At 51.2% G+C, this 26,534-nt stretch overlaps 13 protein-coding genes across 13 annotated transcripts; 6 read left to right on the top strand and 7 right to left on the bottom strand.

Annotated features, from left to right (window-relative positions):
* Window positions 1–320: 320 nt before the first annotated feature.
* On the top strand, window positions 321–1,064 carry ALT_6297 (ferredoxin family 2Fe-2S iron-sulfur cluster binding protein; the record flags this gene model as incomplete). The annotated part of the gene is made up of 3 exons (XM_033560353.1): window positions 321–571; window positions 641–747; window positions 820–1,064. The coding sequence occupies 3 exons, from the start codon at window positions 321–323 to the stop codon at window positions 1,062–1,064; spliced, it is 603 nt and encodes a 200-aa protein (XP_033416244.1).
* Window positions 1,065–1,357: 293 nt separating this feature from the next.
* Window positions 1,358–2,260, bottom strand: ALT_6296 (rRNA-processing protein RRP15; the record flags this gene model as incomplete). The annotated part of the gene is made up of 1 exon (XM_033560354.1): window positions 1,358–2,260. One exon carries the CDS (start codon window positions 2,258–2,260, stop codon window positions 1,358–1,360), a length of 903 nt encoding a protein of 300 aa, XP_033416245.1.
* Window positions 2,261–2,579: 319 nt separating this feature from the next.
* Window positions 2,580–4,211, top strand: ALT_6295 (RNA-binding signal recognition particle subunit SRP54; the record flags this gene model as incomplete). The annotated part of the gene is made up of 2 exons (XM_033560355.1): window positions 2,580–2,657; window positions 2,721–4,211. 2 exons carry the CDS (start codon window positions 2,580–2,582, stop codon window positions 4,209–4,211), a joined length of 1,569 nt encoding a protein of 522 aa, XP_033416246.1.
* Window positions 4,212–4,586: 375 nt separating this feature from the next.
* Window positions 4,587–6,353, bottom strand: ALT_6294 (alkaline phosphatase family protein; the record flags this gene model as incomplete). The annotated part of the gene is made up of 1 exon (XM_033560356.2): window positions 4,587–6,353. One exon carries the CDS (start codon window positions 6,351–6,353, stop codon window positions 4,587–4,589), a length of 1,767 nt encoding a protein of 588 aa, XP_033416247.2.
* A 638-nt stretch (window positions 6,354–6,991) lies between these two features.
* ALT_6293 (putative class III chitinase) lies at window positions 6,992–7,951 on the bottom strand (the record flags this gene model as incomplete). Its single annotated transcript, XM_033560357.2, has 1 exon — window positions 6,992–7,951. One exon carries the CDS (start codon window positions 7,949–7,951, stop codon window positions 6,992–6,994), a length of 960 nt encoding a protein of 319 aa, XP_033416248.2.
* A 449-nt stretch (window positions 7,952–8,400) lies between these two features.
* ALT_6292 (oxidoreductase, short chain dehydrogenase/reductase family) lies at window positions 8,401–9,416 on the bottom strand (the record flags this gene model as incomplete). Its single annotated transcript, XM_033560358.2, has 2 exons — window positions 8,401–9,077; window positions 9,140–9,416. The coding sequence occupies 2 exons, from the start codon at window positions 9,414–9,416 to the stop codon at window positions 8,401–8,403; spliced, it is 954 nt and encodes a 317-aa protein (XP_033416249.2).
* Window positions 9,417–10,387: 971 nt separating this feature from the next.
* On the top strand, window positions 10,388–10,819 carry ALT_6291 (KGG domain-containing protein; the record flags this gene model as incomplete). The annotated part of the gene is made up of 2 exons (XM_033560359.2): window positions 10,388–10,618; window positions 10,676–10,819. 2 exons carry the CDS (start codon window positions 10,388–10,390, stop codon window positions 10,817–10,819), a joined length of 375 nt encoding a protein of 124 aa, XP_033416250.2.
* A 417-nt stretch (window positions 10,820–11,236) lies between these two features.
* Window positions 11,237–13,732, top strand: ALT_6290 (putative spindle pole body associated protein SnaD; the record flags this gene model as incomplete). The annotated part of the gene is made up of 1 exon (XM_033560360.2): window positions 11,237–13,732. The coding sequence occupies one exon, from the start codon at window positions 11,237–11,239 to the stop codon at window positions 13,730–13,732; it is 2,496 nt and encodes an 831-aa protein (XP_033416251.2).
* A 512-nt stretch (window positions 13,733–14,244) lies between these two features.
* Window positions 14,245–16,227, bottom strand: ALT_6289 (uncharacterized protein; the record flags this gene model as incomplete). The annotated part of the gene is made up of 4 exons (XM_033560361.2): window positions 14,245–15,236; window positions 15,290–15,651; window positions 15,708–15,985; window positions 16,048–16,227. 4 exons carry the CDS (start codon window positions 16,225–16,227, stop codon window positions 14,245–14,247), a joined length of 1,812 nt encoding a protein of 603 aa, XP_033416252.2.
* A 1,161-nt stretch (window positions 16,228–17,388) lies between these two features.
* ALT_6288 (FTR1 family protein) lies at window positions 17,389–18,695 on the bottom strand (the record flags this gene model as incomplete). Its single annotated transcript, XM_033560362.2, has 4 exons — window positions 17,389–17,902; window positions 17,955–18,400; window positions 18,473–18,597; window positions 18,668–18,695. The coding sequence occupies 4 exons, from the start codon at window positions 18,693–18,695 to the stop codon at window positions 17,389–17,391; spliced, it is 1,113 nt and encodes a 370-aa protein (XP_033416253.2).
* A 1,343-nt stretch (window positions 18,696–20,038) lies between these two features.
* Window positions 20,039–22,108, top strand: fetC (putative ferrooxidoreductase Fet3; the record flags this gene model as incomplete). The annotated part of the gene is made up of 6 exons (XM_033560363.2): window positions 20,039–20,380; window positions 20,439–20,933; window positions 20,992–21,212; window positions 21,279–21,628; window positions 21,683–21,983; window positions 22,039–22,108. 6 exons carry the CDS (start codon window positions 20,039–20,041, stop codon window positions 22,106–22,108), a joined length of 1,779 nt encoding a protein of 592 aa, XP_033416254.2.
* Window positions 22,109–22,350: 242 nt separating this feature from the next.
* Window positions 22,351–22,875, bottom strand: ALT_6286 (putative L-PSP endoribonuclease family protein Brt1; the record flags this gene model as incomplete). Its single annotated transcript, XM_033560364.2, has 3 exons — window positions 22,351–22,417; window positions 22,483–22,640; window positions 22,714–22,875. The coding sequence occupies 3 exons, from the start codon at window positions 22,873–22,875 to the stop codon at window positions 22,351–22,353; spliced, it is 387 nt and encodes a 128-aa protein (XP_033416255.1).
* A 677-nt stretch (window positions 22,876–23,552) lies between these two features.
* ALT_6285 (alpha/beta hydrolase) lies at window positions 23,553–24,626 on the top strand (the record flags this gene model as incomplete). Its single annotated transcript, XM_033560365.2, has 2 exons — window positions 23,553–23,965; window positions 24,017–24,626. 2 exons carry the CDS (start codon window positions 23,553–23,555, stop codon window positions 24,624–24,626), a joined length of 1,023 nt encoding a protein of 340 aa, XP_033416256.2.
* Window positions 24,627–26,534: the final 1,908 nt, after the last annotated feature.

Raw genomic sequence — 26,534 nt, 5'->3', positions numbered from 1 at the left:
GGCGGCTTTATATCAATCAGTAGATATAGCTCAAAATGTTAAGTATGTGAGATAAGTGGTGGGTAAATCCTTTTGCCCAGAGCCGGGAGATGATTTTAGATGGAGCTACGAAAAGTGACGCCGATGGATTTCTCAAGCTGCGCTTTATGTCCGAATTTCCCGCCTTTCGGGATTTTCTTTTCTTACATCCATCGACCATATAGATATCTTCGTCATTCCTGGTCAACTCCAGAGCTGTCTTACTCCCTGTGAAGGGATATATTCCTTTGATCATTTAGTAGCTTGTATATTGTTTTTTTTGCCTGCGACCATCCGTTCTCATGTTCTGGAGGGAGGCTTGTCAGCAACTGCGTTATGCAGCACCAAAGACTGCGAAGGGTGAGCGCATGTGGCTGCCATACTCCAGGAGATTCATCAGCAGTTCTACACAAACGATGCGAGTTCAGTCGTATGGCAGGAGAATTGCGCAGATTGGGGGTGGTCAGAGGACATTCAACTCCCCGCGGCGAAGCTTCTCGGTAACTGCGGGAGTGCAGCACGGCCATATTACACCTCCCAAGCCTGGTGAAGAGTGAGCCAATTTCAGGAGGCAGAGGGTAGCCATTCGATGTCTCGTTCATCGCTAATTTATGTCATCCAGGCTTCATGTGTCATTCATCGATAAGGACGGACAGAAGCACGACTTCGAGGTAGCTGAGGGAGACAACCTGCTGGACATTGCGCAGGCCAACGATTTGGAAATGGAAGGTTCGTGTTTACTCCTGGGCTGTGTATGCGACTGTCCGCCTGCTTTTTGCTCATCTTAATCTTCCCGTGTAGGTGCATGCGGAGGGTCTTGCGCTTGCTCGACCTGCCATGTCATTGTTGAGGATCCGGAGGTGTTCGACAAGATGGAGGAGCCGTCCGATGATGAAAACGATATGCTGGACTTGGCGTTTGGATTGACGGAGACCTCACGTCTGGGATGTCAGGTGGTGATGAACAAGGATCTTGACGGACTTGTTGTCCGACTACCTTCCATGACACGGAATCTGCAGGCCAGCGATTTTGCGCAGAAGAAATAGCTTGGTGGAGTGGACCAGAACAAAGGCGATCTGTATATTAGCAGGGATTTCCCCCCTTCATGAATGAGGTTATATGAGCAGATTACTGGATGCATTTGGACGACAATGATCATATCACTGGGTATCTACAAGGACTGTCCAGCCCATTGACTCGTGGGAAGTCAATAAATGTATAACAGGTGTATAACTTTTATTCACAATGCAATAAACATCATCCATACCCCTAACGCCTTGTAAATGCCTTGTTGCCCTGTTCATACAGAAACCGGTTCATCCTGATAAGAGTGCCTCCTTTAAGCCTCCTCGATGTTCAGCGGTTTCCCCTTCTTTCCGCTGATTAACTCAAGGAAGCCTTGTTTGCTGACTTCGTTGACGGTCTTCTCTCGTTCGCCCATGCCAATGGTACCCTTCTTCCGCTCTTCCCTAGCAGCCTCTTCTCCACGGACTTGGGCTGCGCGAACAGCATTGAACAGTTTCACCACACCACGCTGCGCAATCTTCCGAAGACGCTTTTCCTCCTCTGCAACCACACCAGTAAGGCCGCGCTCAACGCCCATGACATCGCGCACGCGGCCACGGTCTAGCTCCTCCTTCTTTTCTGCACGGAGCTTCGCCCGCGCCTGCTTGTCCAGTTTCTCGTCCGCAAGTTCGCTAGTAGTTTGCGCTGCTGATTTACTGCGTGACAGGACCGGGTCCGCCCGAGCTGATGTAGGCAGTTTGGTCGAGAGAATCTTGGAAATAGATGTTGAGAATGCGGTAGGGTCATTTCGTTTAGCGACGGGCCTGCTGCGTCCATTTGTCGATGTGGGCATTGAGGTATCCGAGTCTCCATACTCGTCATCCTCCATATCAGAGGAACCTGGCGAGTCCGATGCATGGTTGTCGTCCGCGTCGCTCTCGTTATCGCTAGCAGCAGAGCTGTCGTCGCTGTCTTCTGCTTTCCTCTTCTTTTGAGCGCCTAGCGACCTTGTCTCACTTGATGCTGGCTTCTGTGGCTTCTGTTCTACTGGCTTCTCTTCTTCCTCGGCATCGGAATCAGCCAGATTAACTGCTTGGAAATCGGCGGGCTGTTCATCTTCCGTTTCGTCGGAACTGCTGTGGTATTCGAGCTGCTTTCTGAACTTCTTCTTGGGCCGACCGGCCTTATTCTTCAGACTGTCCAGGACCTTGCGCTTCTTCGCCATTGGAGGAGCCATCGTATCTTTTTTCAAATGCGTTGGTGATTCAAACCTGATGTTGGCTGTAGCTTGTCTCTGCGGCGGTTATTGAACAGTAACTTTTTTTTGCATTTTCTCTTTTGACGGGCGGGAGAGAAAACCCCGAGCTCCGATTGGCCAGCGGGGCACTCCAGACTCTCCGCATCGCTTCTGGTGTCCTTTTGCTTGTGCATCTCGTGGGCTGCAGAGCAATACCATCCTCTCGCACTGACACTCCGTTTCTCTACGGAATTTTGTGGATTCAATTTGGAACACTTATTTTCTTCTATCAGCCTTTTCAACATAGTCGATATCCGCCATGGTCCTTCAGGATCTCGGGCGGCGAATCAACGCCGCCGTCAATGATCTGACACGCTCTAGCAACTTGGATGAGAAGGTGAGTTGCTCTGTCTTCCCTTCTGTCTTAGGAAGCCTTTGAGCCGATACTGACAGCTGCTAGGCCTTTGATGATATGTTAAAAGAGATCTGTGCCGCATTGCTATCCGCAGACGTCAACGTTCGCCTCGTTCAGACCCTTCGGAAATCCATCAAATCCAGCGTGAACTTCTCCTCGTTGCCACCTGCCGTCAACAAGAAGCGCCTGATTCAAAAGGCTGTTTTTGATGAATTGGTAGCGTTGGTCGATCCGCATGCAGAGCCATTCCGCCCGAAGAAAGGTCGATCCAATGTGATCATGTTTGTGGGGTTGCAGGGTGCGGGAAAGACGACAACGTGTACTAAGCTGGCCCGACATTATCAGATGCGCGGGTTCAAAACAGCACTTGTTTGTGCGGATACTTTCCGTGCGGGTGCCTTTGACCAGTTGAAACAGAATGCCACCAAGGCCAAGATCCCGTATTATGGTAGTTTGACGCAGACGGACCCCGCGGTGGTGGCAGCCGAAGGTGTCGCCAAGTTCAAGAAGGAACGCTTCGAGGTTATCATCGTGGATACCAGTGGTCGACACAAGCAGGAAGAGGAGCTTTTCACCGAAATGACACAGATCCAGAACGCCGTTACTCCAGACCAGACGATCCTTGTCCTCGATAGTACCATCGGTCAGGCGGCCGAGGCTCAGTCAGCGGCCTTCAAGGCTACTGCTGACTTTGGTGCCATTATTATCACGAAGACGGACGGCCATGCCGCCGGTGGTGGTGCCATTTCCGCCGTTGCTGCGACCCACACGCCGATTATCTTCCTGGGGACGGGAGAGCACTTGATGGATCTGGAACGCTTCGAACCCAAGGCTTTCGTTCAGAAGTTGCTTGGGATGGGCGATATGGCCGGTCTCGTGGAGCATGTGCAGGCGGTGACCAAGGACTCGGCCGCTGCCAAGGAAACGTACAAGCATATCGCGGAGGGTATCTACACGCTGCGGGATTTCCGTGAGAATATCACCTCGATCATGAAGATGGGTCCCCTTTCGAAACTCTCCGGCATGATTCCCGGACTGTCCAACCTGACCGCTGGCTTGGATGACGAAGACGGGTCGCTCAAACTTCGCCGCATGGTTTACATCTTCGACAGCATGACTGCCGCCGAGCTGGACAGCGATGGCAAGATATTTGTAGAACAACCGAGCCGCATGGTCCGCATCGCTTGTGGTAGTGGCACGACCGTTCGCGAGGTTGAGGATCTCCTCTCTCAGCACCGCATGATGGCCGGCATGGCCAAGCGGGTCGGCGGGCAGAAGAAGCAAATGCAGCGTGCGCAAAATATGCTCAAGGGCGGCAACAAGGAGCAGCAGCTGGCGGCCATGCAGAAGCGGATGGCGGCCATGGGTGGTGCTGGTGCGGGCGGTCTCCCCGGAATGGGCGATATGGCAAAGATGATGCAGATGCTGCAGGGTCAAGGCGGCGGTGGTATGCCGGGGCTCGGAGGAATGGACTTGCAGAGCATGATGAGCCAAATGAGTGGATTGATGGGTGGAGGACGAGGACGAGGACGGTGATGTTTTGCCAGTTTTTCTTCTTCGTTCCGAGAGTCACGGCTGTCTACGTTCATGCATCCTTCTTTTCTATGTTCACTGGGTGATTACCTTCACACTTATCCGGTGCCTTGGGCGGTTGATCTGTAGCTCGGATCAGTCTAGCATTTGTACGGCGTTGGGCGTGCCTTTTATTTCGATCATTCGGGACGACTTTAACATATAACTATACTTTTTCAACGGTTGACGCTGTATAGCTCAGCGGAAGACGTGAATGCGCGTGAGATGAGACGATTAGAATTTCCAAACTCCAGTACAAAGCAACCATTACCGTCCCCCAATATCCAAAAGTAAATAAGTCCTATAGCAAGCCCACTTGTCCACAACACAGGAACGATATTAATTTAATCTCTCCGCTCTCTCAGTCTTATCCAGCAACTCATAGAATTCGTCCAAGGCCCGGTGTGCAAACTGGCGGGCCGCCTCCTCAAACCGACCCACCAAGGTCTGTATGGCAGCCTGCCATCCTTCCGCTTTCCGATTGTCCACCAGGACCTTGCCAGGAGGCAGTCGCGGATGCTTGGCGGACGACGCTTGCATCAGGGAATCGTACTCGGGCAAGGGAACGCTGAGTTTGTATTTCCATACAACCTGGTCCTCCACGTAGAGGGTATACGTCAGGACGGAACTCGGGACCGTGACCGTCGTACCGGACGCGGTGTCGATCTCCTCGTCTTGGATGCTGATGTCAATATGGCCGTACTTGACGTTGCCGTCGGGGACGTACTTGACCGCCACATCCTCGGTGTCGGTCTGTCGGTATGAGCGGATGGGAAGATAGAACATGTTCAGCGGGCCGACGCTGAACTCGTGGACGCCTTCTCCCGCCGTGTGTGCCAGGAGATCCTCGCCGGTGTAATCCAGCGTCGGGTCAGGGAAGCGGGTGGCCCCGAACTCGTGGCGGTCGCCGCTGAGAAGGACGACGCGGACGCCGAGCTCGCGCTCAGCGCGCCACATGGCTTCGAAGACGGTGCGGCGCTCGTGCAGGAACCCGCCCCAGGTGTCGGTGGTGCCGACGTGCCAGTTCTTGGTGAAGGGGACACTGGAGGCGACGATCTTCCAGCGGACTTCGGCGGGTTCGGGGCGGGCGAGGTACGCGAGGAGGGATTGAAGCTGGGCGGATCCCAGGATGGTCGAGTTGACTTGCGCCGGCTCGGAGCGATAGGCGCGCGTGTCGAGCATGAAGAAGGAGGCTGGGCCGTGGATAAACGAAAAGTATGTCGTGTTCTCGGGCTTGGCGAACGCCATCGGTGGGATGGGAGGATTCACGCTGACATGGTAATGGATATAGGGGTCAGCGGCGGCGGGATAGGGCGCAGTGGTGTTTCCTTTGGACCAGTCATTGGCAATCTCGTGGTCATCGAGCGTATGTATCCAGGGGAGGCCAATGGCGTCGTTTTTGGACCATGATGGCGACGAATACACCCTGCGATACTCGCTACGGTAATGAGACACGGACGACCCGAACCGCTGCGGCACATCGACGTAGATGAAGTCGCCGAGGAACATCATGAACGCGGGACGGAGCAGGTCAGGCAGTTTGCCCAGTGTTTCGGTCATCGTCTCAATGCCGGGAATACGGAGCGAGTGCGACAGCGGGTTGTACGGAAAGTTCTGTTTCATACAGCTCGATGTTACGAATGCCAGTCTGTTGGCCGATTCCGTGCCTGGCAGCGGAGCTGTTACGAAGGTGCCTGCTTGCTTGTTGGACAGAGAGTAGCGGTAGCTGGAGGCCGGCTTCAGGCCCTGGATGGTCACGGACGTCGTGTAATCGGTCGAGTCATCCAGTGAATAGATGATGCCCTCTTCGACCCATTTCGATGGGTCATCTTCCAATATCTCCTGATAGTAGATTACCAGGGGAAGTTGCGCGGAATCGGGCTCTCGTACCAGCAGATTGGCCGTGGTGGGAGAGACATAACCGATGCGTGAAAAGGTGAGACTCTTGCCCGAGTGGAAGACCACACCTCGTAACATGAAGTCCAGAGTCAAAAGCGTAAGCACAATGTTCATCAAGGCTGTCAGGCGCGTCGCTATGGGCGATCGACGACATGGCAAACCAGTCAACAGCGTCTTGAGCGGCTGAGCTTTAGATGAGCGCTCCATCCTTGCTGGAGCCCAATATCAGCACCACGGACAAAAATACGAAGAAGAGGGTCATCAATTACTGGAGTCTCGGGCATTTTGTCCATTATTGCGCGGAGCAGCACTCTCGATATCCTGATAGATTAAGGACCGCAGTGATGCGAGGTACACTGCCAATGATGTAAAAATAACGGGCGGAAAATGATGACCAGGGACCTAGTAGCAACTTAGTGAACTATCTCGAGAAATTCAGGGACGAAGGAAGACCTACCCATCGTAGAAATAGAAAGGTCGCCAACCTCAGGATCGCGGAACTCGTTGCGGCGGCAATCCGCGGGAAAGACACCATGTTCGCAAGTCAAGTCGTGGATGAGCTACCGAGAGGGAAGAATCATCTCAAGTCAGATCAGGCAGTCTGTTAGAAAGAGGATAAAGTGTAAACCCGGGGTGAAACAGTTACGAAGGAGCGCGTGCATCGGACAGTGAGCGGACAGCGGCGAATGGGTTGTTGGTGGTATGACGACATTCGCTGCAATTGACTCTATATGCCACTCTCTATCGCCATCCCCAAGTCAACCTCCCCCCGGATGAGTCTGGAGGTGCTATAGATTGACTATTGATTTTTACACATATCCAATGATCTATGTTTCAATATTATTCTATTGTTGATGCATCATATCTCGAAGCACGTTCATCAAACTGTTGGCCATAGGTCCCGCGGTAAGCATCTGCCGAGCAGCAGCTAGCACATCTTTCATGTGCATACTAAGCGACATCTCTGCTGCCCATTGCCATGGGTTCTGTTGCTCTCCAGGCATGGAATTGAAGTATTCCCAGCCCATGACACCTCCAAAGTTCGGAAATTGTTCAACCAACACTGCGAGAATGGGCCCGATCTTTTCTCGCGGGACGTAGCCTTGCGACCCGTTTCCTGGGTTCGTCAGCAGCCCGTAGACAACGCGTTGTGGTGACCATCCTTGCGCGACAATGGCCGCATACATCCGAGGGTCCTCGGCCAGACCCCAGCCGTTGTAGAACTGCGCATTGTACCAGCTGATCTTGGACCCTCGTTGCTGCTCGAGCTGCCGGTAATCGAACCCAGAAAGGTTACCAATTCCCAAGAGAGCCGCCGCGACAGGCGCTAGGGTGATGATAAAGCCATCGCCCAAGTCCAGCTTCAATCGGTCGATCAGCCGAATGATGCCGGACAGAGACATTTCCTCTTCTACATCCAGATCCAGCCCGTCTAGCTGATGCCGCCGAACCATCGCTAGAAGAGGTTGGTAGTACCGCTCAAACTTCTCCTGATCGCCATCCAGACACCTATAGGACCCCTGCGCTGCCCCGCCGAGCATTCCCATCACCTTGACACCGCTGCGTTTCAGCATGGGCACCTCCGACCACAGCGGGTTATACATCTCATGGTCAGGTGGATCATCGTTGAGCGTGATATGGCCCGGGTCCTCGTTCAGATGAAAAGCTGCGATGATGACGTGGGTAATGCCGGTGTTGTTCTTCACTAGCGGCAGCACAGAGACATAGTCGCCTCGGTTCGGACACAGGGTCTGATGGTAACAAATGACACGATGGTGCTCGGGTCGTCCGGGCACTGGAGGCATGATTTATATTGATTAGATGTCGCATAGAGAGATACGTCGATGCGAGCCGTCCTGACTCATGTCGTGTAAGGATCGCTGCGGGGATGCGAGATTAGGAGATGGAACGGATCGTCTGTTGCCCCGCTGACAATATCGACTGGGGTATCCGTCCAAATGTAAACACCATTCCCTGGCGATAATGTGCTATTGAAACATGTGTGGATCACATCGAAAATGGCTGCCTCTGCAGCGGAAAGATCGCCGGAAAAAGATAGATCGAATGAAAGATGGCCAGTCTGTTGATACCTTGAAGACTCCAACTTTCGTCTCCAAAACACAAAGCCGGAGATACTGCTGACTCAGCTCTTCCTTTTTGACTATGAGTATATAACAGACAAGATGCTATATTATTGCTCGTAGGATATCATATCATACAGTATCTACCACATCAAATGTAATTACACGATCCGTCACCAAGCTGTATGTCCACCGTCAACGACAAGGCAGCTTCCCGTCATGAAACTGCTTGCTGGTGAGAGCATGAAGATAGTGGCTCCTGTGAACTCTTCAGGAGCCGCCAGTCGACCTAGCATATTCTCCTTCTCCCATGTTTCTTTCAAGCCGGGAACCTCCTCGAAGTTCTTTTGAACCATGGGGGTGATGATATGCCCGGGACAGAGCGCATTCACTCGGATTCCATGCTTACCCCATTCCATCGCCAGATTCCGCGTGAGCTGAATGACTGCTGCCTTGGAGGCGTTGTATGCAGGACAGGTCAGGCCCTTGTTGGCGATCATTCCTGACATACTGGCCACGAGCACAATGGATCCGGGCCGCTTGGTCTGCATCATCTGCTGCGCGACAGCGTTGGCGGACATGAAGACGCCTGTGAAGTTGACGTCCATCAAGTCTGCGACATCTTGAGGAGTGTGGTCTAGCGCCTCTTTGACACGCTGAATGCCCGCGGCTGCTACCAGTCCATCGATCTGCCCGTGTTCTTTGGCGATCTTACTGATCGTCTTGTTCAGGTGTTCTCTGTCTCGCACGTCGACATGATGGTAATGTATTGAGCCCTCCAGGTTCTTGGACGCTTCTTGCGATAGTGCGAAATCGGGGTGAGGAGTGTCTAATCGATCGAAGCAATGCACTGTATGATCAATTGGGTTAGCTTTGAGGAATCATCAGCATGTGCAACCAGAGGAGAGTCACCTTGTGCGCCCGCTTGAACCATGGCTTCAGCTATGGTAAGCCCCAGTCCTCGTCCGCCCCCGGTGACAACATAGGCCTTGCCGCGTAGACTGAAATTAGGATAGGCGTTTTCTGTCGAAGCCGCAGCAGGCTTGTCATTCTTGAAAGCTCCCGGATCTAAGCGCAGAGTGGGCGAGGAGAACGTTCGATATGCCGTAATTGGAGCGGTGACTTTGGAAATTCGTCCAGATCGGGTGATGGACGCTGGTAGCGAATTGAGTAAGCGTATTGAAGCCATTCTGTGCGTGTCTATCGTTCGAGTATGAAGTTTCTGGAGTCACCAGTCGTTCGAGGCTTCTGAATAAATACCAGTCCTTTATATCTAGCACTACTACTAGCCATCTTGAGATTATGCAATAGATAAGATCAAGATCCTGGGGACCACGGGTGAAATTCAGGGCAGGTTTTCATCGACCAAGGCTGAGGCTGGACTGTTGGATAGTATGACGTTTGCATAAGGTCAGATGCGCCTATCTGAGCCAGATCTCTATCTTGGAAGTTGATGCACGACCAGTCCACGACTTATTTGATGTAAACTGTGAGATCATTACTCTAGTGCTTCAGCAAGCAGAGATTAATTAATATTAAACGCATTCATTTTACCTGTAGGGGCCTGCTGACTCATCGTTGGTAGAATCTTGATAGTTACTTGACTCTATTTCGACGATCACACAGTTACTAAGTCTGCGACCAGCATCATCTCGCCTCCTGCATACACAAGAGGGATTCTCATTTGTATGCAGTCACTGCTACCTCTCTGAATATCTTATTACTAGTCAATCTGCTAGTAAACTGAGTCGGTCATCTGTATCTACAGTTTGCCTGTCCACCCCCACATGGCCATGACGATGTTTTAGCCATGACATATATGGCTGTCAGACGGATTTCGTCTTCCGACCAATCAATGCACGTTCGAGTGAGCAAATCATGATTGTCGATAGTTTACTTTGCCATGCGCAGACTCTCGACATTCCAATAAACAGGGAGGTGATTTGTCGATCGCCTCCTGACACAGTATATCGAGGGTTCTTGCCATGCAGGAGGCAACTGCAAGCATCCTGGCAGGGCTACATAAACGATCTGCCTTGCAAGGTAGACTACAGTGCCCACTCGACTGGTGTCAGCTTTTTGATTCCTTCCGCCAATCGAATCTTTACGATCTACATATTTTACGAATTAGGGAATCCTCTAATCTTCTAACCGAAAATTATGCAACGCTCCCTGTTTCGTCCACATCTCTCGAACCGTCTCGCTCGATCTCCATCTCTCTGGCGGACTACAGCCGCAACGGTCACAACTAGAGCCGACCCTCACCCAAACCCAGGCAATTTTGCCAACCGTCCCAAGGAAGAGCTCTCCGAGATCGGTCGTAAGGGTGGTCGCAAGGGAGGTAGAGCCAGGGGTGTTGGAGGCTTCCATGATATGGACCCTGAGAAACAGGTGAGACTAGGGAGGCCATGCATCATGTTATGCATATAGTGACTTGTCCATGGGCAGCACGAAATCGCCTCTCGAGGAGGTCGTGCGACCAGGAACGCAGCTGAACAGGCGGAGAAACATCAGGGCGTCGCTGGAGAGAGACGTCGCACTCATGACCCTTCAGCAGCAAGTCCAGGGTTTGAGGAGTCATGGACAGCATAAATATCTCCAGAGATTTACTGATGTAGATTATAGATAGGTGCATGTATATCTAGATGTAGACAGAATCAACTTGCTAGATATTAGATATCTCTCTAGATACTGAATATGAAGCCCCGAGTACTAAGCATGTTACGTCACGGTCAACTTTTCCGCCAGTCCCAATCAGGCATTCTATAAACAATCTACCGTTGTTGCCTGAGAACTCAGGCAGACACAAGGTGCGCGTTTCTCTGCATCGGAGATCATCCACTCACCTATCAATCCGGCGATAATAATCAATCCATCTCAATTGGTTTTCTTCGGTCATCTTCGTGTATCGCATCGAGATTCTTATCGCATTATCAATATAATCTATCTATACAACCACGCAACTGAACGATGCTGTTCGCCTGAGCGAACGCTCGACTGGATCTCACCATGGCCGACACCCGCTACACTTCGCCAGACCCAACAACCCACGACACGGTCGGCGCGTCTACAATCGCTACACCTTTGTTTATGCCATCGTCACCTCCTCCTGCTGAGGAGAGAATGGTTGATGCTCGCCCACGTGCCGATAGCCCTGTTTCCGACCGTGTCGCTGCCGAGAGTGACGGAGCGCGTTCGCCAGCGCTATCTAGAGCTTCGTCTCCCGATCATCAAGCGAATGAACTCGATGCGCGACTAGCGGAATATACTGTGGATTTTCGCGCTTTATCAGGCACACAGTTAGCTCGTGATGATGATACGCTACCGGATCTGAAATTTCCGCATGAGGAGGACAAGCTTTCTGAGGTCGGTGGCCCGGAGGACTTTACTGCCAACATGGAGAGGTATCTGATGGGTATGGATGATGACTTGGAGGACAAGGATTGGGAGGGGGGTCAATCAGCGCTCGTGAAGGACAATCCGCAGCCAGCGATTACGCTGGATGACAAGCGTGAGGGACAACAAGAAGCAAAGGAGACGGACCATGAGCCACAACAGGAGCATGGCTTACAGCAGCCTGGCCCAGATGATGAAGCGGAAGTTGGCGAGTACAGTGAATTTGGACCCCCTGTTGACATGTCCACTCCATCCCATTTCCTGCGTAGGACAGGCGCTTTCGCCAAGGAAATGACCCAGCTGGAAGATATCGAGGAGGATCCCGACGATGAAGCCCAACCAGTTTCCACACCGTCTGTCCAGAGACAGACCGCTACACTACAGAAGGATACGATGGAATCAAACGAGGATTTACGGCTTCAAATCGCCGAATTAAAAGCAGCGATTCGAGACCGCGATCAGCAGCTGCAGAGAAACCATAGACGGGTACTGGAAGCCGCTTCTGCGGGGGAGCAGATCAAGCATCTGCAGGCTGAACTCCAGAAGAAATCAAGCCAGTTGGACGATCTTCAAGCGAAAATCGACGACGACGCCAATCTGCGACAGCAGATACAGATGCTCCAGACAGAGAACGACGAAAAAGAGTCGTACATGCGGAGATCCTCATTCAGCCAGTCCGGACTCAGTGCGCTTCAGAAACAGCTCGGCGATATGCAAAAGGAGCTACAGAGCAGAGATACGCGCGCGGACCTGGACGCAGAGCGGCTGGAGACGATTGCATACCTACGTCAACAACTGGACCTGGCGCAAGAACAGTTGAAGAAACGCGATGCGACGCTCGAGGACACCCTAGCCAAGCTGAGAGATGTCACCGCAGCGAAAGAGTTACAACTGCGAGAGAAGAACACTGAGATCGATGGCCTCAAGGCTCAAATTGATGATAATCTCATGGAGATTGACAGGCTGGAGACGGAACTAGAGCAGGCGAACCAAGAATACCGAATTCTTGAAGAGAAGGTTGAATCACTGGAGACCAAGAATCGCCCGCTAGAAGAGAAGAATAGCACTCTTGAAGCCGACCTTAACCGCGCGCAGTCGCAGGTTACGGCTCAAGGAAACGCGCTGAAGGCCATGGCGGCAGAAATGCCACTCGAAGTGGGGGGACGGAATACGTACACCGAGATTCTCGAACTTATTAAAGATCTTGACCCGCACAGCACGACACGCTCGTCCGGGAAGCCTTCCTTGTCAAGGGAGGCAGACTCAAAAGATGATGAAATGGAAGGATATCGTCAGGATTTGGCCAAGGCCCGGGCCGAACTGGAGGAGGCATCTTCGGTTCGGCAGGCCCTTGAGCTCGATTTGAAGCGGTCCCAAGAACAGGCCACTGAGGCGCAGACCCTGTTCAAGTCGGTCGAAGACGAGAATACACGCCTCACTAAACAGATAGACGACCTGCGGACCAGCCTGGATAGAGTTCAAGGAGAACTCAACCAGATGAGGGCGGAGCATGCGGAAGCCCTCGAAACCATCGGCCGTCTTCAGACAGAGAAGAACACGCAGCAACCCAGTCCTCCCCCTTCACCTCCCACGCCGCGCAACATCGGCCAGGCAGAGAAGCTCGAAGAATCGTACCGCGCCCAACTCAAGAGCCTCCAAACCGCACACGCCACCGCCATCTCCACTCTACGTTCGTCTCACGCTGACGCAACCCGCAAGCTACGTGATCTCCTTGCCGCTGCCGAGAAGCGAGAATCAAAACTCAAAGCCGAAGTGCAGTCCCTCCTCGCCGCGCGCGCGACGCAAGATACTCAAATACAGTCTCTTGACGCGGAGGTCAGAAGACTGCAATCTGCGATTGCCGTGAAGGAAGAGGCGGCCGCTGCGCTGGACGAGCGAATCGCCCGGTCCGTCGAGAAGCGCGAGAAAGAGTGGGAGCGCCGCGTGGATCTGCTCCTAAAGGAGAGAGAGCGGATGGCCAAAGCCCTCATGTGGGTCTGGGGGGAGAAGGAAGTCGGCGACGTCAAGGAGAACCTCGGCGAGGATGGGCGACGCGTCAGACAGGCCTATCGATATAAGTATGCTCAGCGGAAGGGAACCGAGGGATAGAAAGCATGAATGCCCTCCCCATACACTCTTCTCTGCTTTATGGAGTCATTGGCGTTTATTGAGGGTCTGCGTGGAGTTGTTTCTATGTGTAAGATGATAACGTTTCTAACCGGTTAATACTGGGCTCTGGGCTTAATTCAGGCGTAATGGCTTCTCCAGGGCAACGTTTCACTGCCGTGAGTTACGATTGGAATAGCACTCAATTCAAGTTCACAGAACGATTTTTGCATAATTCCCATCGCCTAATATGTCCCCTTACAAGGGTGATCTCTTAAGAAAGAGAATACAGATCCAGGATGAAATGAGAATCTATAACATTTTCAAACATATGACAGAGAAGGAGTTCAGTATAAATACTTCAAAGAAATAAAAGAATACTCATCCGCATATAGATAAGTAAAAGAAGCGAGGGCGTCCAAAGCCAATAACAAACCACGCCTGAAGCCACTTGACCATATCAGACGCACTCTCGGTGATTGGGCTCATGTCTGGCCAGCAGACTAGAAAATGACCTAGCTAAATCTATGCATACTGGTGCGATTAGCACCACGGTACGTATTCCCGTCAAGGATGGTGCGCCTCCCTTGATCATCAAGCGTCACTGCTGCTCGAGCCTCGTCCACGGACGAACCTGTCTCCCTGATACTATCCAGGGGACCGTGGCCCAGCGAAGCGAGCCCGCCGCAAGTCGAGCTGCGAGGCCTCCGTGTGCTGGGATAGATGATTTCCACGTCGTTTCGGCGCCAGGCCGGGCCCATGGTACGGTATTGCTCGAACTGCTGGTGAGGGCGGTGATGGTGGCTCTGCGTGTGGCGGGGGATCTGGTTTGGATCGAACTGGTAGCTTGGTCTTTGTCTTTGACCGTACCGATGCGTGTGACGGCGGGCTACCGTGTTAGGCTCGATGAGGGAAACCCGGCGATTGGGAGGTCTGTCCATCGGCCGTCGGGCAATCTGATTTGGTGGGATGAGCATGTAAGCGGGGTACTGGGGCTGATAGGCAGGGAGTGTATTTGAAGTATTGGATCTGTGAACTGTGGCTGGGGGTGCCACGACTTCGGGGGCATCGGCGGAGTTTGCTGTCATTGATCGTGGGCGAGAAGGACCTTTCAACTGAGCTACTGCGACAGAGCTTTCCATCTCAGAAGGCCGATCAGGTGTAGAGGAGGGGGAGGGGTTCTGGCTGGGTGAAGAGTCCGGTGACTGCCCAGTGTGCTCCTGCTTCACAGTAACATCGTCGCTCCGTTCTTGCTGCTCGATACCCCGACGGGGTTCAGCTTCGGCTAGGGCACGGATCTGAGGATCCGCCGACAGAGGAATTGATATGGGCAGGACTTTGAGAAGGGACCTGCAAAGGGATGATATGGACGACTTTTGTCTCAAGTGTCCCAGTGAAGAAGGGATCGGAGGGACCTCGGAAGTTCCAGACAGCTCCGCGCAGGGAGGATTCTGGAAGGAAGCCTCGCTTGCAGTTTTCAGCGTTGCGACAGTAGGAGTGCGAGATACTGGGGCCAAGTTAGTCGACCTGACTGCCTCTTTTCCGTAGCGCGAGTCTTACCTGTGGAAGCAAGAGTTGTCCCTGACAGGATCTCCGCTGCTTCGCATGCTTGGTCTGTATCAAGCCGCAGTTGAGACTTTGGCCGTATCGGTCGAGGATGTTGAATAGTCGGCAAAAGGGACTTTTCCATAAGGTCGTCGTTGCCGGACGGTATATATACTCCCTGGGTGCCGAACGTGACATCAGGCCCACGGCAAAGATAGTATATGTCATTCGACAGGCAGCTTTCTCTGTCGAAGCTTGTTTGGGAACAAACACTGTCGCCGCGGATTGGCTGCCGCTGCGAGTATACCCCCAACAGAGACACGTCGTAAGGCCGGCGGCAAAGCTCGCGGGAGCAGAAATAGAGACAGACGGTGATACTGAAGATCCTCATCAGCACTTTCCCCATTACAACTGGGGACTTGCCATCACTTACAAGGATAGAACTGAAATGATAACGGCAGCTCTATGAAGCGCACAGCTGACACCGGTTTTCCAGAAACCACCGTTCATACTGTCCGGAAGACATGAGATCTGCTGCGAAATGACCACCAAGCCTGCCACACTCGCTGCTACCCAGACGATTATTGTCAGCCGCAGCAGATACGTGCACACGCCATGCAAGAATTTCTTTTGCCGCCGGAACCCTTGGACTCTGTTGTATTGCCACGCAAGTAGACTATGCAAAACCACAAGTGGAACGGTGAAGAGAGACTGCGCACTCCACAATCAGAATCGGTTCATAGGTATGACAGGTAGGGCGAGAGAGATCTTACCGCGATGAGAATCAGAACCAAGCTCGGCAGCATCTTGGAATCGACTTGTCGATTGACGAACAAAAATATCACAAGCACCCATTCGATGAGCGACTCCAGCAACAAGACATATAGCGAGACAAATATGACGACCTTGGTCCATGACCCTCGCCTTTGAGGCGTTGTACGCTGATCGGCCATGATGAAATGTGGGACAGCCGCTGGAGACGCTGTATCACAGGCTCAGTATAAAAGAGCATCCACACAGTGGAACAGACTGTTAATCTATTATCTACGCGCACAAAGTGGAGGGAAGAAAGGCCACGGCGGCGGTCGAAGCCGTTGATTGCAGAAGTCTTAATGTCGGGTGATCAGGATAGCTTATAGACATATTGCATAGAGAAGTGTCAAATAGCAAGGTAAAAGGACGAACTGAAGAGTAATAAAAGAAGAGCTGTAATTGATCTCTTGCAGGCGCGTCAAACACGATGACAAAAAGGATCGGAATGTAGAGGGGAGACATAGAGTGCAATCTGCAGACAGCGTCGACCGCGTGTCCCCAAGCTCCTGAATAACAGCTAAGCTGGAAGGAATTGAAGGAATTAAGGGCTCCAGAATGGAAGATTGTACTTGTGGAATGTTAGGCTGAAGGACAGTTGACAGCTCACCAACAGTAATTGATGGTGTTAGGGGTGTGTTGAGGAGTCGAAGATCATTTCAATGACTAGGTCATCGCTCCTCTATCACTTGAAGGAGTTGACCCTTTCAATAGAATTCTGAAAAACCTGTGTATGTGCATTAGTATGCAGGAGTCTCAAGCGCCTGGACTCGTGCTTTGAGCCACTGTCGAGGGCAAGTCCTCGATTCTCATCCACTGAGACACAATCATTTTCAAGATCACAGAGTACAAAGGACGAGAACAGCGAGACAGTGCATTGATGGATGAGACAAGGCATTTCTGAATGTAGGAGTGACCACAGGGATACAGGATGGGCTTGTTGAAGAGGAAAAAGGGATGTCCAGTTGGTGCATGTGGTCAACGAAGGGATGCACGTGACCGTCGTGAAGAGGATACATTAGTATTCAGTTCCGAAAGAATTGAAGGGGTCTATCCCCTGTAAGAATCAATCATGAACTGTCTCTTGAGATGGAGTTGTCCTTTTTTTCGCCTGGGTCAAGGGTTGAAGCTATAACGTTATGATGCAATCAATGCCTGGCTCAGCTATGCCGCCACCTTATGCTCTCACACCAGAACCGAAGATGATCAAGTGACTCTGCTGATAAATTGGTCTAGTCTATCGGTATATATATCGGAATAGATTGCTAATACATAGCCGTTCATTCTTTTGAAGAGTCACTCGTTCATATAAGGGATGCTCCGTTTTTCGGTACTTTTGACTCTGTCTCCAAATCAGATGGTATCGCGCTGACCTCGACGTCTTGCCGTCCATTTCGAGGTTCGGCAGACTTTCGGCCTCGCAGTCGGTTCAGCAGAGGGTCGACCACAGGCAAATGTCCATGGCGTTCCTTGTGACGCATAGCCACAAACCAGACGATCACAGTAATCCAGTAGAGGTTATATGAAAGGACGGAGCCATAGGTTGCCGAGTTCGTCCAGCCAAGGATGGCATTGAAGATACCCCATCCTCCGCCACCGTTAACGAGAGGACTACAGCAGTTCACATGCCAGACGCTTTGTCGGATGTCATACGATCCCGGACCGGCACCTGTCTCGGCAGCATCACCACCAATTACGTGGTTCCAAGTATTATTCTCCAGATACCAGACGCCTCGGGAGAAGAGGCCGGCAGCAACCAGGTAGAGGAAGCAAGTCGAGATGATCAGGAAGATCTGGAGGGAGGCTTGGTTTCCTCCTCTGCAGACCATCAGTATTTGAAAACACAGCTGATTCAGGGTGTTCAACATACCGATAAAGTAGGTATCCAATGGCCACTCCCGCGAGAAGACCGGTAAAAACAGGTAGAGGGAAGGCAGTTGCAGGAAAACTGAGACTGACGCCTCCAATGAACACCACCGCTTCGAGACCTTCACGGAGGACGGTGATGAAGGGGAGGAGAAACATGGCGTATTTCTCCGCCCATAGTTTGAGGTTGTTTTTGAATGTGCCACGAGTCAACGGCTTTGCCTCCAGGGCCTGAGCTAGCTTGACGCGCCACTTCTCCTGCAACTTGGTGACACGAAGCAGTGCAGCACCCATAATGGTGATGATGACACTGGCTATCAGGGAGAAGATGCCCTCCCACAGGTCCTCCGTACCAGCGAAGTGATCCTTGCCATATCCGTAGAAAGCTCCAATCATGCCAGCTCCAACACAGACACTGATGAACAACCCAATGGCAACACCCCACCACACCTAGAAGAACGGAAACCACACGATCAGCCTGAAATTTGGAGAAGAGAGGGGAATATGAATAAATTGGCCTACCTGTCTGATCAGCCTCTTACGTGTGATAGCATCTTGCTCTCGTCCCAAGGTCTGCTTGATGAATGAGAGCAACACAGAGACAATGATGCTGGTCTCGACACATTCTCGAAAACAGATGAAAAAGACTGAGGGCAGGCGAAGAAATGTTAGTCAACCCTTCTAAGAAGCAATTCAAGTCTAGTCAGAAACCCATACTTGGAACAGCAAATACGTCTTTCGCCATCTTGTGAGTTGAGAGGGAGACGACAAAAGATTCGAAAACCGAGACTTGACCATGAGAAGGGGGTTGGGGGTCGGGAGTCGGGGGAGTTGTGGATAATATCACAATCTAGTGACTGATCGATAAAGATTGAAAGATTGATTGATATGATAAATTATCTAAGCAATACCCAAGAATATTGCTTGATTGATTGATAAAAAAAAATGCACACAGTCACGAGGGAGAAACCCCTCGATTATCTGATTGATAAAATGGCGCAAGAACGGGAACCGCGGTAACAAACAGGAACAGAAGGGTTCGACGCGAAAACAGAGAAACTCAGAATAACGAAGAGGTCTGCTGGTTGGATCGGTTCTACTTGCAGCGAGAACTGTCCTCGATGTGGCGCTCAACCGGCCGAACTTTACGAGCGAATTCGTGGACCTAAAACCCATGGACAGATGGATCATCGGCCCATCGCACACAATTGGGATCGTACGGTCCAATTTTGGCATTCTCTACGGAGTACTCCGTAGCCGTTGTTTCTATTTCGATAATGTAATCTCAGTACAGCAGATTTTCTGGCCGATTCTGATGCAGAAGAGAAAATATCTTCACTGCCCACACACAGAAGAAGCAACAAGTAATGCCCAAGCACTGAAGACAAGAAAGACACGGCATGATAAGCTCACACTAGAGAGGGTGGATCTTGTGGGCAGCAACAAAAGGACAAATTAGCAGTCGATCCATCATTGGACCCTCTGGGAAATGCCAAGTACCAAGAGCGAAGCAACAGGCTGGAATCGGAGGAGGATGAACCCTGGCATGATGGGGGATGGTTGACTACGACCACGAAGAGAATTCAGGCCAAGCAGGGACACAAACGTCGGTTGTAGCCAGGGAATATCATCATCATTGTCGTCGTCGTAACCCTAATCAATATCAATCAATCTTATCATTATGAAAATGTCTCATGTTGTAGCTGTAGCACTGCTAATGTAGGTAGCTCGTTCATCTCCCCCACATTAGCGAGCCATGCGTCGGACCACAGGATCAATTATCAGACGACGGAAGCCGTTTGAAATTGCATAAGACCAAAGTAGATAGAGTAGATAGACAGTATTATTATTATTATAATTTCTGATGAATACTTTTAGCGACTTGGTGATAATAAAATTGACTTTTGGCACGATCCCGCGGGAGAACTAAAAAAAAAAAAAAGTAAAAAGTAAAAAAAAAAGGCTCTTATCAATCAGTTGCCATTCCAGCCATCTCCCCATTTTCCTTCTATTGGAAGTTGGGATTCTCTTCCACCTCGGTCCAGTTCTCGACATCCTCACAATTCGTCCATCATCTTTGGACGTGCTATGGCAGTTGGCTTCCTTTTGTTGACGACGTTTGTCGTTAACATCTTGACAACCTCTGCTGCTACCCTCAACTACGATTGGAATATCACATGGGTCACCGCTAATCCCGATGGTCAATTCGAGCGTCCTGTGATTGGGATCAACGGTCAATGGCCTCCTCCAGTGCTCAATTTCACCATAGGTGACCGCATCATTGCCAAGGTGCATAATGCGCTGGGAAATGAGACCACCAGTGTCCACTGGCATGGGCTTTTCCAGAATGGGACTAACCATATGGACGGTCCTCCATCGGTCACTCAGTGCGATATCGCTCCTGGTTCTACCTTTGTCTACAATTTCACCGTCAGTAAACTATGCGGCAGAAGCTCCTGAGTTCATGTCAGTCTAACGATCTGCACAGGTTGAGCAACCTGGCACTTATTGGTACCATTCACACACAAAAGGCCAATACCCTGATGGGCTCCGACAAGCCTTGGTGGTGACCGACCCCAAGAATCCGTATATCGGGCAGTATGATGAGGAGCGAGTCATTAGCTTGTCCGACTGGTATCATGACCAAATGCCAACGCTCTTGAAGTCATTCATCAGCGTCACCAATCCCACCGGCGCGGAGCCTGTGCCCAAAGCGGCTCTGATGAACGACACTCAGAACCTCACAGTGGCAGTCGAGCCAGGCAAGACATACCTCTTTCACTTGGTCAATGTGGGTGCATTTGCCAGTCAGTATTTTTGGGTCGAGGGACACACGATGAAGATTGTCGAGGTGGATGGTGTCTGGACCAATGCGTCGGAGGCCAGCATGATCTACATCGCCAGCGCACAGCGCTACAGTGTGTTGGTAACCATGAAGAACGAGACGAGCCAGAATTACGCCATGGTGGGCAGTATGGATACGGTATTTTGCTTCGATTCTCCAAGATGATGTGATGCCCACAGCTGACGAAATCCTATAGGATCTCTTCGATACACTTCCCGAGTCATTGAATTATAACGTGACGGGATGGCTGATGTATAATGACAAGGCTGACAAGCCAACTCCAGCTCTAATCTCCGCATTTGAGCCTTATGATGACTTCAACCTGGTGCCAGTGGATGGCATGGCGCTGCACAAGGAGGCGGATTACACCGTAACTCTGGACGTGACGATGGATAATCTGGGAGACGGGGCCAATTAGTAAGAGCAACAACCCAGACGGTCTGATAGTCAGGATCTGAGGAACTAGGGCTGACTTTGGAATAGTGCTTTTTTCAATGGCATCACCTATGTCATGCCCAAAGTTCCGACTTTGTATTCGGTACTGACCACCGGCTCAGCGGCAACAGACCCTGCTGTCTACGGGTACAACACTCACCCGTTTGTCCTCAAAAAGGGAGATATCGTCGACATTATCCTCAACAACGACGATGCCGGAAAGCATCCTTTCCACTTGCACGGACATACTTTCCAGGTGATTGCACGCAGCGAAGAGAACGCAGGACACTATGATCCCAGCAACCATACTGCATTCCCATCCGTCCCAATGAGGAGAGACACTGTTATAGTCCGCCCGCAGGGCAACTTTGTCCTCCGATTCCAGGCCGATAATCCGGGTATGTATCTAACAGCCTGCTCGTCGCAACGAAGCTAATTATTGACCACACTAGGCGTATGGCTCTTTCACTGCCACATCGAATGGCACATGGATTCAGGGCTAGCCGCGACCTTTATCGAAGCGCCTCTGGACTTGCAGAAGACACTCAAAATCCCCGAAGACCACTACCAGGTCTGCGAGGCTAGCGGTACACTCACCGCGGGAAATGCGGCCGGAAACACCAAGGATTTGTTTGATCTGACGGGGCAGAATGTATCTCCCGCACCGCTCCCGGCGGGCTTCACGGCCAAGGGCATCGTTGCCCTGGTGTTTAGCTGCATTGCGGCTATCCTGGGATTATTGTCGATAGCTTGGTATGACCTTTTGACCGAATTTAGGCGTATGCACTTGTTGACTGACCGGAAACAGGTACGGCATGGCGCCGATTACTGCGCCTCAGACTTGCTCGACGCCGAGTAATGGTTCGGACGAGAATTGAGGGCCGTCTACATTGCAGGAATTGCATTATCCGGTTCTAGGTCTAGCCGGCGTGAGGTACAGAGACGTTTTAGACCCCGCATACAGTTGTGGCAGGTCTCTAATGCTTGACACTGTGCTATACAGTAGATTGCTACTGGAGCCGGCACACGCTTCTTGAATACCACTATGTATATATCCATAATGATACCTTGAATTTAAAAGGAATCCGGCTTGCCGTTCCAATACCGCACCGCAGCTCAATCACAGCACAGCAATACACTCAATCTCCACATCTGTATTCAGCGGCAACGTCTTGACAGCGACACACCTAAGGTACAGCGCATCAGTCTAGATCCCAGAACACATTAATATCATATCACGGATAGAACATACGTGCGGCACGGCTTCACATCCCCCCAGTACTGCATATACACCGAGTTCATATCGGCAAAGTTATCCATGTCCGACAGAAACACGTTAACCTTGACAACCTTGTCGATGGTGGTGCCAGCGGCCTCGAGAACATGCGTGAGGTTCTTGATGCATTGATGCTGCAAGCCTGCTGTCAGTCATCCTTTTCTTCTTCGTTCGTCACTCAACGAGAGATAAAGCTATATAAAGTACCGTGTGAGCCTTGACATCCCCGTCGACCAATTTCCCTGTTTGCGGATCCATCGCGACCGCTCCAGAGCAGTAGACGACTCCATTGGCGATGATGGCCTGCGAGTAGATGCCCGGGAGAGGCTTGGGGGCTTTTTCGGTGAGGACGGGGGTTTTGGTTGCCATATTGATGCTGACTGTCTTTCTCGTCTATGGAAAGGGGAACTTTGTTGTGCGGGGTACCATCCCCTCATATATATAAATACCTCTGTGAGGGTATCACTCATTATGGTAAATCGGGCATACATGCGCATCTACAATGCCTGGATGCATGAATGATGAATACTTCGTATCTATTGTCGATCTACTCCCCCCACGCGCGGAAACAAGGCCGTGTGCCAATCGCAGGCGGGAAAGTTGCATTGAACCCCTCACGACACGACAGCCCGTTGTAACTCGGCCTTAAATTTGACTCGGTAGACATGCACATACTGCTACCTTGCATTGTCAGGCAATGGGGTTGTCCTTTAATTATCATACCGTGTGTCATACAGTGGATATCTCACAGGCTTACAGCGTATGTGGTGATCGCCACGATCGATCATTTCCTTGATATCAACCGCAGAGGATCAGATCGTCCTGAAAGTAGATAGATACTTTGTACACCGTTGCAACCCCCACGACCCTTGATTCAAGACAAGATCTTACTCCGCAGGGACGGAATGTAACCGGCCTGAGGGGAAGCTTCCGAACACCAAAGTAAAATGTATCTTCTGGTCCAATGACTCACTATTCAATTCCTCGCTGCTCAAATCCATATCACCCATAAACTGCTCTATAATTCCTGTGAGTGCCAGACCAAAATGTCCGTCTCGACCGACATCTCGCAACCGCCATATCCCTTGCATGACTCCGTCAAGGACAAGCTCGACCCAGAATATGTCGACTTCTACAACAAATATGTGATCAACCTCCAACAAGTCCATCTTCAACCGGTGGCTGCCTCGAGAACAAGCGGTGTTCTGATCCCCGGCGGTGGTCCTCTGCTCGAAGTTGGAAAGACAGAGGATATCACCATCAATCGCAGAGCGTCCGAGGGGCCCGATATTCTGCTCCGCAGCTTCATACCGCCAGGGGAGAAGCCTGCAAATGGCTGGCCGGCGATGCTGTACTTTCACGGCGGAGGATGGGTGCTAGGAAATATCGACACCGAGAATCCGGTATGTACTAACCTCTGCGTTCGAGGGAACTGCGTGGTGGTCACAGTGGATTATAGGTCAGTCTTCGCCGTCGACACTCTGTCGACGTTCAGTCGCTGACGTTATAGATTGGCTCCTGAAAACCCGTGGCCGGCTGCTGTCCACGATTGCTGGGAAGCTCTCCTCTGGCTCATATCCGACGGTGCCTCGGTTCTACCCATCAACACATCCAAGTTGGCCACAGGAGGCTCGTCAGCTGGCGGCAATCTGGCTTCCATCATCACACATAAAGCCCTCACCCTCTCGCCACCGGTACGCTTTCGCGCTCAGCTGCTCTCCGTTCCTGTCATGGACAACACAGCGACCGTAGACAACAACGAGTCCTATCGTCTGTATGAGCACACCCCGGCTCTCCCTGCAGCCAAGATGATCTGGTATCGCAACCATTACCTCCCTAACATAGAAGATCGCGCCAATCCCGAAGCCAGCCCTCTCTTTTATGATGATGACTGGTCGCAACTGCCGCCGGCCTTAATCATGGTGGGAGAACTGGACGTCCTGCGCACAGAGGGGGAGCAGTATGCGGCGAAGCTGAGGGAGGCGGGCGTGGAGGTGGATCTGCAGGTGATGAAGGGAATGCCGCATCCGTTTCTCGCCATGGATGCGGTTCTCAAGGAGGGCAGGCGATCTATCACCTTGATGTGCGATATGTTAAAGAGGGTTTTTTGGGAGTCATGAATCTTTGTCAACCTCGACTATGATATCATATTCATGAGCAGAGTGCTAGAAACCAGTGCCCCAATTGGCAAGATGCTGCGTTAGTTGATCCCACTAGGGGAGAAAAGATCAGTAGACGAGCTTCATGCTACCTAGATGACATTGCCAAGAGGCTGCTGGTTAGACATAAGAGCGGACAAGTTATGTTTCGCAAGACTTAATGCGGTAATCATTCAACATGTGAGTGATATAACGGGGCGTACGGGTAAATCGGTGTCATGCCACAGAGGCAATGCAACGCTCTGCGCGATGACGAGATCAGGACAGACGCTGGACCATCCAAGATACTCATTAAGGAGACATGCCTCCCCATACCAGGGCCTGTATGGGAAGTTGCTCATGAGCGAGATGATTCTGAACTCATACAATGGACTTGGTATCGGTCAGTCCCTGGGCTCCATGACGGCTAAGCGAGCTCCGGAGCGTTGACCCCTAAATTAACAAACCCTGCAACGATCATGGATGCATCCTCGGCCTGGTTCCGTCGCTTGTTTTGTCTCATGCAATCGAGCGTCAGTTATACCGCAACTCCAAGCACTGTCTGAGAAGGGAAATGATCAGAGCAGAGGACGATGTCGGAGAAATGCCTCAACTCGCTCCAGAAAAAGGATCTATGGAAGAACCATTCTGGAAGTAGAATAGCTTCAAGATCGAATGGGACCACGAGCACCCTTTTGCCCCAGTACCTAAGAAGACAGGTCCTGCTGAGAGAGGATAATTCATGACCATTAGTGTCGATGAATATCAAAGAATATCAACGTGACATTAAACGTTATTCTGGCCAAGATATCTTGACAGAGCCTCTTGAACTGTCTCTTCACTATACGATCTGTTCAGGCGAGCGCTCCTGGGACTTCCTTGCTGCACTCATGCCCAGTTCCTGACTTGTACTTCGTACTTGCGGCGTAATCCGTTGAGTACCTGAGCTAGATCGTTAGCGCGAGCCTTAGCATGAATGGTTGATAAATAACTTGTAAGCACAGAGGACATACTCCATGTGCTTGTGATTCGATGCGATCTATCCACCCAAAGGCCTGAGCCCCGAACCGGTCCAGATTGGTGGAGATTTCTCAATTACCCTGGGTCAGTGGCGAGAGACTAAGAGCAGCCTTTGTGTGGATGTAACTCTGCGAATTAGCCTAAGAAGCAGCCTCATAGTAAATTTTATTAGTTAATAACTTCCACTGGCTTGTGATTGTCAATTTAGTGCCTTGAATTTTTCTCAAAGTCCAGCAATAATAATATTGAAGTTGAATATAACCGAAGCCTGGTATTGATTGACTGATTGCCTAGTCAATGATGATCTGATCAACAGGAACGACAAATCCTTCGGATGATCCGGCACGTTCTCCGGCACTAGGCAGTTAGGTATTTGTGTCTCATTTGCACTAAACACAAGTCATGATCAAAAATCTCGGATATTGCCTTTTTAACATTTTTTTTTTTTTTTTTTTGGCCATAAAAGTTGTTGTGACTTTGCTCGAAAGAGGAAAGTGTTGTCCATCGTGGTCCTCGAGGGGAAAACAATCCCAAGCCCTGAATCAGGCCAGCGCTAAATCCTCGCAATATGGTTGGTGTTCCTGAAAGGCCTGGAGCCTGCCAGCGAGGCAACAGCCCCTCGCTAGGATGGATAAGGAAGGCACGACCATGCAACTCGACTTTGAGGCTATCGGAGTTGGGGCTAGACTTAGGCTAGTTCCAGCAACACCCATGGAACCAAGCAACACAAGGCTCCAAGGCCCCAAGTCTCCAAGGCATCTCGGACCCTTTCATTCGCTCTTCTGCTTCATCGCTTACGGAGGAAATACAGACTAACTAGCAGCCACCCTGGCTGTCAGCAACTTGGGATACCACAACATCGCTTAGTCC

Source organism: Aspergillus lentulus (assembly GCF_001445615.1).
Source record: "Aspergillus lentulus DNA, contig: Alt12, strain: IFM 54703, whole genome shotgun sequence".
In the NCBI taxonomy this organism is placed as follows: domain Eukaryota; kingdom Fungi; phylum Ascomycota; class Eurotiomycetes; order Eurotiales; family Aspergillaceae; genus Aspergillus; species Aspergillus lentulus.
The sequence above is the reverse complement of the archived record's forward strand: the minus strand, read 5'-3'. Positions and strand labels throughout refer to the sequence as shown.